Source organism: Mastigoproctus giganteus, chromosome 2 (assembly GCF_048544385.1).
Source record: "Mastigoproctus giganteus isolate SK-2022 chromosome 2, ASM4854438v1, whole genome shotgun sequence".
Lineage (NCBI taxonomy): Eukaryota > Metazoa > Arthropoda > Arachnida > Uropygi > Thelyphonidae > Mastigoproctus > Mastigoproctus giganteus.
The window spans coordinates 181,597,179-181,612,227 of record NC_143576.1 but is presented as its reverse complement, the minus strand read 5'-3'; the positions used below and the strand labels follow the sequence as shown (position 1 = coordinate 181,612,227).

Sequence of the window (15,049 nt, the reverse complement as noted above, 5' to 3'; positions counted from 1 at the left end):
TTTCTTTCGGTATTTCTTCTCCTCTCAGTATACCATTTAACAGTTTTTGTATCAGAACAGCCACTCCTCTTCCTCCATATTTCAGAAGTTTCATATAAACTCCTCCAGGTCCAGGTGATTTGCCATTCCTTCCTTCCTTTAGCAAGAGTTCCACTTCCCTAACAGAAACTTTTAAGCCTGAGTCTTCTTCACCGAAATCCTTCACCATCTTGAACTCTCCCCAGTCTTCTTTTAAAAGTTCTTCATAGTACTTCAGTCTTTCAACGGTATTAATTGCAAATCAGCGTTGTGTTTATTATGTTTCCTCAAGCCTTTAAGGACCTTTCATGATTCCGCTGATTGCTTGAAGCCCAATTTACTATTAATAGTTGTGCATTTCCTTTCCTATTCTTCATTTTTTGCTTCTACTACCAACCGATTGGCTATTTTCTTCTTTTCAACATAAATGTTTCTATATGCATCATTCCTATCACCCAGCCATTTCTGATATGCAAGTTTCTTTTCCTCTACAGAAGCTTACTTTCTCTGTAATCTGGGTCTTTTTTTGGTCCTTTGCTCTTCTTTTTACCTAGGATTTCATGAGCTATTTTTTTACAATATTTTTTAAATATTTGTAGATTTCTTCAGTATTACCTTTTATCTCTATGTTAATTGCAACATCCAATCTCTGGGTGAAGTTGTTTCTAATGCTGTGTCCTGAAGTAGTTCAACGTTAAATCGATCCACTTGTAGCATTTCTCCTTCCCTACGTTGTTCGTTGTCCGCACTTATTTTCTTAATCCAGTTCCACCTCAGTGTTGTTTTAACAAGAAAATGGTCAGATCCACATTCGGCTCTTCTATAAACTCTGACATCTTTCAATACATATGTCCCTGAATGTTTTGAAATAATGTAATCTATAACTGATTTAATTTGTCTTGTCTCCTGTAACCAAGTATATTTATGGATATCCTTGTGTTGGAAAAATGTGTTGTTTTTCAAGTCGAACTGTTCACAAAGACTGAATAGTCTCAGTTGTCGTTTCTCTCTTTCTCTCCAAATATTCCAATAACTTTGTTATTTTGTTCAGTTCCTACTCTTGCATTGAAATCCCCAATTAAAAATATCTCTTTGTTCTTAGGGATGATATTTTCTATTAGTTCTCTCAGATCCTCCCAAAATTCATCCTTCAAGGTATCAGTGGTGTCATTAGTCAGGGCATATATTCCCAAAATACATTTCTCTCCCATACAATGTCAATTCCAATGAGATCATTCTTTCATTAATAAATTGCCAGTTTTTGATGTTAAGTCTCAACTTCTTTTTAACAGCAATAGAAACTCCTGTTCTTGCTCTTTCACTCTTATCGACTCCACTCCAAAAATGGTAGTATTCTCCCATTATTTCTTCTCCATGCCCCCTTTTCTTTGTCTCTGATAATACAGCAATGTCTAAATTGAATTTTTGCAGTTCATCCGGAAGAAAGTTTCTTTTAGTTGAAAAACCTGAATATTCCAGCATCCCAAAATCATTGTCCTTTTCAGTTTGCCGAGTCGTTTCCGAAAGTGCAGTCCGTTTTCATTTTCACTTGTAGGTCGTTTAGCATCTGTGTATTTTTTACACTGAATGAGGAGCTAGCCCATTGCAGCAACCTCCAACCTGGAGGGCAAGGGTATCTCTCTCTCTCTTAGTCTAGCCCCTACCTTTTGACCTATCTGGCTTGGAGGCCCTTCCAGTAACTAAGCTACCGCTGACTTAGCTCTCCGGGACATGCTTGTTTGTTTGTTATTTTGGTTTTTAGGAGAATTAGCAACTAAGGCCACATTGCTCCGGGGATATGCAGCGGTCATTCCCTGACCTTTCCGCATACTCCGTATTTGGTGGTCATGGGCTCAAACCCCAGTCTATCGGGACACGCAAGCCACCCCCCACCGCGACAAGGTAGAGAATACCATCGGGGCAGGATTAAATGTTTCATGCTTCTATTTTATGTTATCAACATTTTTCTGAAAATTTAAGTTTAATTAGTAAACTTTTTATTTCATTAAAACTGAATACTTGCAGTGGCAAAAAACACAACATTTGCAAATTTTTAATTATTATTTTAAAAAAAAATTAGAACTGAAATTAATAAACTGGTAAGATTGATATACTGGTAAGAGGTCATGAATTAGTACACTAAAGCACAATTCAGAAAAACCAAATGTTTTTTTCAAATATTAAAGTTAAAATCTGGGGCTGTCAGTGTCCAGAATGTCAAATGTGTTACAAAAAAGGGGTGGTACTACTGATGGATTAATTTCACTAAAATAATAGCAAAGAACTGGAGGTAACTGTGCAGTCAGATATGAAGTTCTCTGAGCAGTGCAAACTGGCTGTCAGGCCAGCACATGGGGTTTTGTTAATGATATACAGAATTTTGCTAGCAGGGAAAAGGAGGTGATTATTCTATAGTATACGGCAATGGTCAGGCCACACCTTGAGTACTGCATATAAGTCTGAAGGCCTCATTTTAGGAAGGATGTAAAGATGCTGGAGTGGGTACACAGAAGGGAAATGAGATTGTGAGGGGAACAAAGGGGTGCTCTTACCAAGAAAGGCTTCAGCTTCAATTTTGGAAACAGCAGTGTCTGGAGACTAGGCACCTATGAGGCAATCTGATTCAGGTGTTTAAGGCTTTGAATGGATTGAGCAAGCTTAATGCTGATGGGATTTTTCCTCTTGCTACACACACAAGGGGGCACGTAAATTTAAAATGAGGAAGGATTTAAATTGAGGATACAGAATAGATGTGCAGAAGTTTGTCTTTAACCAACGGGTTGATTGTTGGAACTTCCATCTGTTGTGGAAATGGATAACTAAAATCAATTCAAGGAAGAACTAGAAAACTGTTGGAGGGGATAGAAAGATAAATGTTTTTTTTTTTTTTTTTTTTGCTGATGCTGTATAAGCTTAAGCTTGCTTTCTTGCATCATTTTCCACTACAGTAGACTTTCAAAATAATGGCACTTTCGGGGATTCAAGGTGCCATTATTTAGATTTTTTCCATTATCTAGAAAGTTTAATCTTTAATATATTTAATGCAGAAATAATGAGGCCAAATAAGAAATAGAGAGATTACGAATGCAATTTTATTAACTAAACATAAAAAAGCATAAACATGTTGACAATCCAATATTATATTCTGCCATTAATACACTTCTGCTTACACCCCATTCTATTTTCTTTATTATATCAAGTTTAGTCTGTGCGTGTAGCACAGTGGTATCATCACCGTCCCCCCCACACCAGGTGGAAAAGGCCTGAGGAATCCTGTCGACGACGCAAGGAAAGTTTTTAGGCTTTTTTCACTCTGTGGTTGAGTTAGTGGGTCTCAGGTGTAGATCGCAAGGTTTTTTTTCCAGAAACTGGGGAGTTTTTGTCCAATTAAAAACGCAAATTGAGCAGAGAACACACAATTTACAGATACAATACACATGGGTATATGAATTAACATTCCAGGTGACCGTAATGTAATAATTTGGACTATATCAAGTTTGTCACTAAGCTTTAATGTTGTTCTTCTTTCTTTTCTGTATGAGGTTTATTAACTTTAGGAACCATAGTGAGGGGTTTTTAATTTAAAATAAATGTAAAACAGTGGTATAATCCGTGATATCAGTACAGTACAGAATTCACTTTGAAAATGGCAAACGCAAACAAATACAGTAATCACGACTTGTTTTCTTTTTTTGGCACCACAAAACGTCTGCGCCATATGTATACATCCGATCTCAATGTGCTGTTATTTTGAATGTGCCGCTATTTTGACAGTCTACTGTACTAACTTAAATATAACAATATAAATGGCAATTACAAATCTAAAAAACAATGGATTTGGAAAGGTGGAATGTGCAATGGTGAAATTAGGTGTCTTTTTTGATGAATGAATATAAGCATATAAAAAAACGGCATAGTTTTTATATCAGCTGTCAGCTTCCCCCAAGCAGTGGTGGATACTGCCATATCCACCACTACGGGCTGATAGCTGAATTATACAGTAGTTGAAAATTCAAAATTACACGGACATTTCGGCAATCCGGTGGGAGGAAGAGCAGAAGTTACAGGTTTGCCACTGATGCAGGTACATAGCAATTACAGACCACAATGGGACAGGGCAAGACAACCATAAGGTTTTGAGGCAGGGTAAGAGCCATATACTAAAGGTGCAAGTATGCCTTTTTTCTGATGAATGGATATAAGCACAGTGAGAACTCAGATTCAAACCCAAGATCACAGGCTCATGCTATATAAAAATGGCTAAAGAGACATGAGCACGATGGATGTCCCAGAGGGGAAATGCTGTCATCCTGAAGTCAACAGTGGAAATCATATTTCTATTATAAGACACTGCAAGTTTTGCAGTGTCTTATAATAGAAATATGATTTCCACTGTCTTGTTACCACCCTGACAAGGAGCATTAGCAACTAAGACCTTATTGCTCCGTGAATATGTGGTGGTCATTCCCCTACCTTTCCACATCTTCCATATTTGGTGGTGACGGGCTCGAACCCCGGTCTAATCAAGAAGCGTGTGCTACACACTGCTGCTCCTTCCCACCCGGCTACGGAGGCGCCATGACAAGTAGGGTAGTGGCAGTTGTACAAGGTAGTTCAGCATAAAGCTAAGTGAATAGTGAAATGTTAGTTTTGTAATCAGAATATTGGGTAGTCTCTCTCCAATTTGGGTTGTCATACACTGTTTGGGTTTACAATTTATGTCTATTTAGCTAATCTGTACTTTAGTTTTATATATAATTAAAGTAGCTAAATATCATGATAGCATAACTATCATATAATAGGTATGATATACAACTCCAGGGGCTCACCAGTGGTGTATTCGGTCTGGAACACACCAGAACAACATTCTGGTACTTTTTTTTTCTAAATGTCATAATGAAAGGGAAGGGAGAAATAATATCTATTTTACACATTGGTACTAAAATTATATATTAATAGTAATCTTTAAAATTAATAGGTTTCTTTAAAAATTTATTTAAAAACAAAAATATAAATTTTGCAATGAAACTTGAGCATTTCTTACTAAAGTACAATGAGTTAGATAAAGATATCCAACGAATGAGATATACTGTGATGCGTGTGAACACTGCATTTTGATTCGCCATAAGCTGAACGCTAGAAATGGTTGTTCTATGAACCACAAGTCTGAAGTCTGATTCAGTTACTGTACCGTCAATGTGGCATGATCATCCACCATTAGAATTATGGGATCCAAATTTTTATATCTGAACTTGGTTGCAGTCTCATCGTTCTGCTGTTGGCCAACAAACAAAAAGAGCAGTCACACAAGGATACGTAATCGATCTTGTATGGAAATTTCTATGATTCTTCTGAACAGTATTTTTTATATTATTCTGGAGGTTTTGTTTGCATTTTTTTCTTTTATGATTTTTAAAATTTTTTGTCTTTTGTTTTTTACTTTTGAAATTTTTATTTAATAGTTATAAATAAATACTGAACAAATATTCTAATCTTTGACTTATTTATTTTTGCAAATGCAAAAAGTGTAGGTAACTATTTGTAGTTAACTGACGAACGTTCCAGTACTATATTTTTTTTAGCAATACACCTCTGGGGTTCATATCTGGTAAGGGTTTGGCGCACCCAGGGTCCTGAGCTGGATATCATCATCCTTCTTTTTCTTAATGATTCCCTTCTACTTCTGACTCTTGTTCTCTCTCTCTCTCAGGGTAACTCAGAAATTTTTTTTCTTTTTTTGGCTGGTGCAGCAAAAGCCTCAGGCTTCCATGCACCATATGGCTAACAATAATAATAACAATAAAAATTACAATAATAATATGTAACGGGTGTTTTTTTTCTACTGGAACATGCCAAAATGGCATTCCAGAAGTTAAAAAGATATAAAAATAAAAGATCATAAATTTAAAAGAAAAAAAAAAAAAAAAAAATTATTTATTATTATTAATGCTCTTGGTGCACTGTGTGTCAGCAGAGAGTTAAGCTACATGCACAGCTTGACTTTGTGACCCATCTATTGAAGCAATTGCCGATTAGTATTTTTAATTAATAAATTTTTTTTTTTCTTTTTTGGCTGATGCTATATAAGCTTGCTTTCTTGCATCATATGCCTCTACTAATGCTAATAAAATGCATAATAAAACCATGGCTTATTCAGAGCCATCATGCAACCATAGGTACACACAGTAAAAAAAGAAATCACAACAAGAAATATAACATGCTTTTACTGTGGAAATCGTTATAAAAGCAGTTTGAATAATAAAAAAATAATACCTATTAAATTGCTATTATTAATTATTTTTGTCCAATTTATTATTCTTTTGTAATTTGAAAAGTCAACTTAGCACTTATGATGCCATTATTTAAAATAATCACTGGGAATGTGTACTGTTTGTTGCGTAAGTGCAATTATTGAAGTATCAAGTCAAGGAAAAAGTGACTTTATTAAATACATTACAACAAAGACGGGAGAGTAGCAAAAGTAACAGGTGGCCAAAATGATAAAAATTTTTTCTTCAGATCTCAGGGGAAAAAAAAAAAAAAAAAAACACATTCAAAACTAACATGTTTAAGACATTGTAAAAAACCCCATATTCAAAATTTTATCACATTTGGCACCGTGACTTTCTAAAAATTTTCCTGTGGAGGACCCCCCCCCCCACTTTATTATTATTATTAGCCATATAGTACAAGGAAGCCTGATGCTTATGCTGCACCGGCCAAAAAAAAAAAAAAAAAAAAAGTTACCCTGAGAGAGAGAAGTAGAAGGAAATCACCAAGAAAGAGATGAATGATGATATCCAGCTAAGGACCCTGGGTATGCGAAGCCCATACTCACCAGATGTGAGCCCCTTTCCTAATATAAACTTCCAAATGCTTTTCCTAATATATACAGTGGGGGCCCAACATCCGATGGTAATTTGTTCCACAAAACCCATTGTATGTTGAAAATACCGTAAGCTGAAACCAAAAAATACATTGATTTCCTGTAATTCTTTCTAAACTCTCAGCAGACCACCACAACACATAAAATAGTATTTCTTACATGTTATACCTGATTTTTACATTAAAAATGAGTGTTTTATAAAGATTATTTAATAAATAGTAAAACATCTTAAAATAAAAAAATTACCATTTACCTTAGACTTAAAGTGCAGGACTTATGAAATCAATAATGATGTTCGTGGGATTAAATCAGATGTCAGGTGTCTTTTCAGTCTTTTGCCTTCTGCTGCTACTGGCAAAGAAACTGTCCAAAGTGGACTGTTCCTGATGACTTTTTTGTAGTTTCCTCAAGTAAGAAAAGACTGTCTTCCATTTTGCACATCATGAGTTCAATGTTTTCAATGTTGGGGTGTTTTTTACCACTTCTTTAAACGCTCCCAACAAGATATGACAGTCTTCTACTCTTCAGCTTACACTTTTTGGATGTCCTTGTCCTCTCCAGTGTCACTCTTCACAATTTTCTCCAACTCCTGTAGCTCCTCTGTCATTAGCTCATACCCACGAGTGCCAATAAGGCCTCCACATCCTCTTCGTCAACCTCCAGACCCGTTGATTTACTAAGAGTGACAATATCATTTGTCAAAGCACCATCATCTTCATATCTGTCAAAGTTATGGATAACTAAAGGCCAGTTGTTTTTCCAGGCTGAATTTATGCATCGGTGGAAGCATCATTCCAAGATCTTACGATTAGCCTCACACAGTACAGTGGTCTCCGACAGTTTTTAAATTCTGAACAGTGGGATAAACTGACGATGTTACCAACAGTAAATTCTAAGTGGGAAGCATTCAAGGAATTAATCGTGGAAGCTACTAAAAGTTTCATACCCATTAAGAAATATTGTTCAAGGTTTAGGCCTAAATGGCTATCTAATGACCTAATGAAACTCGTATTAGAGAAGAAAAATGCGTGAGATGCATATAAATTATCAAGCGACTCAGAAGCCTATGGCAGATATAAGCTAGTCTGTAATCAGGTGACAAAGGAGGTTAGGCAGGCGAAGGCAGATTACGAGAAATCCTTGGCAAAAGATGCTAAGAAAAACAGCAAGGATTTCTTTACTTATATAAACTCTAAAAGGAAGGGGATGAATTTGATTGGTCCACTTCACATCGATGGTTCGACTGTTGATGATCCTGCACAGAAACTGAATGAGTATTTTGCATCTACATTCACACATGAGGAATTATTAAGGTTTGAAAATTGCAGAAGGTTATCAAATTGTAGCAGGATACTTAATGATTTTGTAATAACTGAAAGCAAAGTGGAGGAGAAATTGTTGAAGTTAAACATAAGAAAAGCACCTGAGGTGGATGGGATCTATCCAGTTATATTAAAGGAGGCGGCAAAGCAACTAAGCAAACCCTTAGCCATAATTATGAGAGCGTCCTTGGACTCAGGGGAGGTTCCCACGGACTGGAGATGTGCAAATGTATCCCCAATTCACAAACGGGGATTGAAGGGTGACATGAGTAATTACAGACCAGTTAGTTTAACTTCTGTTCCGGGTAAAATAATGGAGTCACTGGTTAAAGATGCATTGCAGGATCATCTAGACAAGACTGCAGCAATAATTCAGACACAGCATGGGTTTGTTAAGGGAAAGTCTTGTCTGACAAATCTGATAGGATATTATGATGTGGTTACAAAGGAACTGGATGCAAAAAATAATTTTGATATCATATATTTGGATTTCAGGAAAGCTTTTGACACTGTTGCGCATGGAAGACTATTGTACAAATTGGAGCAGAATGGTATTAAGGGTAAGTTGCTACAATGGATAAAAGGATGGTTAAGTGGGAGAAGACAGAGGGTGGTAATCAACGGGTGCTGCTCTTCTTGGACTAATGTTATTAGTGGAGTCCCACAGGGTTCGGTGTTAGGTCCACTGTTGTTTTGTATATTTAACAATGATATTGATGAAGGTATATCAGGCTTAATGTCGAAGTTTGCAGATGATACAAAGGTTGGCAGGGTTGTTAATGACAGTAATGGCAGTGTGCTACTGCAACAGGATCTAGATAATTTGAGCAGATGGGCTAAGAAGTGGCAACTGAAGTTTAACCATGACAAATGCAAAGTACTGCATATAGGTAGAAGTAACCCCAGAGAAATGTACCAACTGTGTGGTACTACACTTAAGGTGGTAGAAAATGAAAAAGACCTGGGAGTAATTGTGCAGTTTTCTGAGCAATGCAGACAGGCTGCCAGAGCAGGTCATGGGATTTTGTCAATGATATATAGGAATTTTGCTAGCAGGGAAAAGGAGGTGATTATCCCTCTGTATAAGGAAATGGTCAGGAGGCCCCATTTTAGGAAGGATGTAGATTTACTTGAGTTTGTACAGAGAAGGGCAACAAGATTGGTGAGGGGAATGAAGGGATCCCCTTACCAAGAGAGGCTTAAGTTCTGCAGTGGCTGGAGACTAGGCATCTGCGCGGTGATCTGATTGAGGTATATAAGGCCTTGAATGGGTTGAGCACATTGAATTCTGATGGGATCCTTCCACTTGTTCAGATTACGAATCTAAGGGGGCATAAATTCAAATTAAGAAAAGACAGATGTAGAATAAATGTGCGGAAATTTGCCTTTAGCCAGCGGGTGGTAATTACTGGAACAAACTTCCATCTGTCGTTGTGGAAGTTGACAGGTTAAATAAATTTAAGGAGGAACTGGACAGGCATTTGGAGGGAATGGTGTAATTTTTTTATTTTATTTTATTTTTTTTATTTATTATTTATTTTTTTATTTTATTTTATTTTATTTTTTTTTTGGCTGATGCTGCATAAGCTCATACAGTTGCTTTCTTGCATCACATGCCACTACTACTACTACAAAAATGGCTGTAATTTGGAAACAAGGTGAAACCAGGCCTTCATTTATATGAAGGTAAATTTTGCGGAAGTTTGCCTCTAGTCAGCGGGTAGTTGGTTGGTGGAACAGACTTCCATCCTTTGTTGTGGAAGTTGATAGCCTAAATAAATTTAAGGCTGAACTGGACAGGTATTTGGAATGAACGGAGGGGTGAAATGGGAGCGGTGTTTTTTTTTTTTTTTTTTCTTGGTTGATGCTGCATAAGCTTGCTTTCTTGCATCATATGCCTCTACTAATGCTAATGAGTTTTTTTTTTATTGCTTTTAAGTCCTAAAACCATCCCTGAAGTGGGTTCCACAGGTTATGATATACCCTGTTATGATATATCTATAGAGTTTGGATGAGGGTGGAGGTTTATCTAAATTCTGGAGAAGTTGTGCAAGGATCATGAGGTGGAATCTTTCTCAGCATTGTCTGCATTTGTTAACAGGAGACTTTTTTCCTTTTTTTTTTTTTTTTTTTTAACAGGGATGGGTTACACTTAAATAGAAGAGGATGCAAGAATATGCAATACTATCAAAGCAGTGTTAGTTGGATCAGAAAGCTGCTACTCCGTAGGAATACACACTCTAATAGTAAACAGCAGCTGCAAGCAGAGGTCAAAATTCATTCTTTCGTTGCTTCTATTGCTCGGAAAACAAGGAGTGGAAAATTATCAGGCCTGCAGGCAGATCATCACGGGGAAAAGGACATATATGAGCTGTGTTAGGGTTACTAAGAACAAAAACAAGAGCACATATGCATGCTTGTATACTAATGGTAGAGTATAGTAAATAAATCTAATTAATATGAGATTTTGTTAATTCATCAAATGCAGATGTCATAGTGATATTGGAAACATGGTGCAAATCAGACATATGGGATGTGCAATTTGAATATGATGAGTACAATGTGCACAAAAAAAAAAAAAAAAAAAATGGGTGGAGGTGGGGGATGGAAACAGTTATCCTCCTAGTTAAGAAGCATGAGAGTGGGTGACCAGTATAATGTTGAGTTAGTTTGGTGTGAGGTGTGACACAAGCAATGGGAAAACAAAAATGGGCAAGAGGATATAGGAAAATTGACTGTGATGAATATAATGAACTATACACACACACAAATGGAATGGGCAAGTAAATCAGAATGTCTTATGATTGGGATTTTAACTTTCTGATTATTGACTGGAACTTGCAGGTGCTCAAACAGTAGGAGTGCCTTTCTTGAATGTACTGAATGGCTCTAGGCTATTTGCTGTACTAGTATGTTAGAAATGCAATGAGAGAAAGCAATACTCCTCATTTGATTATCAGCAATGATTCTTCATACATTAAGGATTTCCAGACAAAGGAAGCACTAAGTGGCAGTGATCATAATATATTTACATATTTTGTGTGAGACTTAAAGATATAACTACTATCAAGGGTAAAGGGAAAGGATTCTGCTTCCATAAAAGTGACTACAATGGTCTTAAAACATTTTTTTTTTCCTTAGAAAGTTTTTTTTTCTAAGAAAAAATATTGGATGTCAAATTAACTGGTGAAATTAGTGACAAAGAACAAAACAAATGGGATGATTATAACTTACAAAGGGATGCAGAAACCTACAGTATGTACAAACTAGTCTGCAATAAAGTTACCAAGGTATTTAGGATGCTAAGGCAGATTATGAGAAGTTGCTGCAAAGAAAAGCCGCAAAGACTTCTTTACTTATGTTGAGAGTAGAAGGGAAGGAATGAACTATATCAGTCTATTTAATACGAATGGCATAACTATTAATGATTCAGTTTTATTTGCCGATATTTTAAATATTTTGCACCTACATTCATGTGCAAAGAAATTTTTAGGGATGGGAATACTAAAAGTGTACCAAGCTATAAATGGGAAATAAATGAGCTTTGTGATAACTGAGAAGAAAATGGAAGAGAAATTACTGAAGCTAAAAGTAAATAAAAATCTTGACGCTGATGGGATCTATCATATTATATTAAAAGAAGCAGAAAACGAGGTAAGCAAACCTTTGTCCATAATTATGAAACCATCCTTGGATTCAGAAGAGGTCCACATGGGTTGGAAATGTGTAACAGTCTGTACTATTCACAAAGGAAGGGGGGAATCAAAGGGTGAAGTTGGTAAGTTCAGACCTGTAAGCTTGACTTGTGTTCCTGGGGAATCAGTGGTTAAAGATATACTGTTGGATCATCTTGAGCGGAATGAAGTTATACTGAAGTCACAGCATGGATTTAAGTGAAGATTGTCAGCAGAATCTTCACTTAACTAGTAACCAATCTGATTAGCTACTACGTGATAATAAGGGAACTGGTTGCAAAAAATTATTTTGATATCATGTACTTAGATTTCAGCTTCTGACACCGTTCAACATAAAGGACTGCTTTACAGATCTGTGTGCTATTAGGGACAAGTTACTGCTTGATTGGCAGAAGACAGAGGGTAATTAGCAACAGGCCTGCATCTTGTCCTAATGTTATTATTGGTATCCTTCACATTTAGTATTGGGACTTTTACAATTTTCGATATTTATTAACAGTATTGATCAAGCTCATTTTCTAAGTTTGCAGTCGATGCAAAATTTTGTAGGTGGTTAATGATAGGAATCAAGGCTTTAATTTGAATACGGTGAGTACAATGCGCATAGAAAATATGTTTGGGGGGGGTGAAAACAGTTGTGCTCTTGGTTAAGAAGCATACAGAGTGGGTGACCAGTGTAATGTGTTCTGGTTTGACATAAGCAATTGGAAAACAAATATAAGGGCAAGGATTGTTAATAGTAGCATACTACTATTATCAATTGATGGTTAACAATATCATGCTACTGCAACAAGACCTAGAAATAGGCAGATGGACTGAGAAGTGGCAATTAACATGTTCACTGACAGAATGCAAACTTGAATAAAAACAAACTGCAATTTTTGGGCTTTAACACAAATATGCATGCATTCAATTGCAGTCAACAAACGAGTGCTTTAAAAGGAAAGGCACATGAAATGAACAAATGTTCTACAGTGGTACAGTGATTGAACCATGGGCTATTTGCTGAGATTTTGCTTAGTGTCAATTGCACTGTTTAGAGAGCACTATAAAAGCTGTATACTTGGTTCACAGTAGAAGTTATTTTATCTGGTTTAGTATTTTCACAAGAAAAGATAAAATTTCTGAAGATTATGCTTACTGAATTTTAATTCTTTATAGTTTTTTTTAAAAATAAAACATCTTTTGATTGTGTCAACTGATGAAATTTTGTGTAAAAAGAGTTTTACTATAAAATTTTACACCAAAGGAAAGTTATAAAGGATCCACAGCCTGGGACATTAGGACTGAAAAGGGTCAGGGATGGGCAGTATGTTGAAGCTGATGACATTGAATCAGCTCTTTATAATATGTCATCCGATACTGAAATAGAATTGTATTCAAGGATGACATGCTACAAACAACAGATACCTGTGTTACTTGGAGTGATGATTCTTCACAGATGAAATCTGTTCCATTTATTAAAAAGCAGTGCCTACTTGTTCCAGTGCCCCAAGACACACAGAAAGAACCCTTGCAAATATAAGCAACAGTGAATGTGCCAATGTTTAACACTGATAAATGCAAGAAACTGCATAAGGCAACAGTAATCCTGAATTACATACCAATTGGGTGGTATCATACTCAAGGTGGTAAAGAATGAGAGACCTAGGAGCATTTGTGCAGTTCAACATGAAGTTCTCTGAGCAGTGCAGTTAGTTTCTAGGTGAACTCATGTGGTTCTGTAAATCATATACAGGAATTTTGCCAGCAGGGAAAAAGAGATGATTATCTTATTGTATAAAGCAATGGCACTTCATAGGTACTGCATGCAGGTCTGGGGGGACTGAGTTTAAGAAGTAGAAATGTTGGAACAGGCTAGAGAAGGGGGTACATTAGCCAGGGACACAAAAGGTATTTTTACCATGAGACTCCAGTTCTGCAACTTATAGCACTTGGAAAACCAGGCAACTGCACGGAGACTGGAGCGTTTAAGGCTTTAAATGGACTGAGTAAGCTAAATGAGTAATATAATAGTATCAGTTGTGGCAAATGATGCAAGGGCATCATCAGAAAAAAAAATAATAAAAACTCATCTTTCCATCCTCTCTTTTTACACTGTGATTACAAATTCTCTTCCCCCAATGATGTATGTATGAAGGCTTTACAATCTTTACAGTTTATACCATTACGCAATGTGCAAAAAATCCATTTTACACTAAAGCTATATTCTGGTGTTTAAGTCAAATTCTAACATGCTCAATATATGTTTCTGAGCACAGCAAAACACAGAGCTCATTCTCCTATACCACTGACTTTATTACACCTACATAATTGACGGGGATTGAAACAAAACATGAATACAATACAATTTACCCTCCCCGCAAATATATATATATCACAAAAGCAGTTCCTATATCTTACCTAATAATAACAGCCATTTAACACATCCTTCATAAATTAAAAATATGCTCGGAGTGCGACGTGCCATTTTTCATGCAAGCCCTATAGAGTATCTTTGGTTTCAGGCTATAAATTTATGGTCGAAATGATATGTTCTGTACAAATGCTCTCGTTTTTGAGCTGTTTATTGTCAATGCCCTTTCAAATTGCAAACCTAGTTTATCATAAACCCTATGACGGCGGGACTTTTTATGGTTGAAATACATTCATAAGTAAATCCTTAAATATAAGGAATTTCATCATCATGTTCACAGATGCTCATCTTAGCGCTATTATGTTTAAATGGTAATTTATAGTGGTCAGATGGTACTGGATCCTTTGGGCTACATTTTCCATGTGCAGTTTTGCTCGTTCAACTAAACTAGACGGAAACAATTCCAATTTATAGAAATGAATTCCATATCGAGCATATATGTTTTCACATTAACCACAAAAATATAAGCACCTTGTCATATGTTTATCGTTTATATCTTTTTTACTTATGAAATCTCACTTTAAAATAGATTTCATAACAAAAGATTTTTTCTGACATTTTCTTGAGATTGAAGATGTCACTCACAGCAGATAACTGAGTTTTGACTTTTCCTTATCGCCATTGTACACAGTCCAATACCATGCTTTTGCCTTGAGATGTACGCAGTATCAGTATGAAGTCAATGAACACGAGAAATCCAACGTTTTAGAAA

General features: G+C 36.1%; 1 protein-coding gene across 1 annotated transcript in view; it reads right to left on the bottom strand.

Annotated features, from left to right (window-relative positions):
• The window catches only part of put (activin A receptor type 2 punt), a 166,128-nt gene extending 151,315 nt beyond the window's left edge, over positions 1-14,813 (bottom strand). Inside the window, exon 1 of the mRNA XM_090368830.1 lies at positions 14,325-14,813. Coding sequence (XP_090224956.1) covers positions 14,325-14,391 — 67 coding nt within the window. The 5' untranslated portion in view covers positions 14,392-14,813. The remainder of the gene's footprint in view (positions 1-14,324) is intronic.
• Positions 14,814-15,049: the final 236 nt, after the last annotated feature.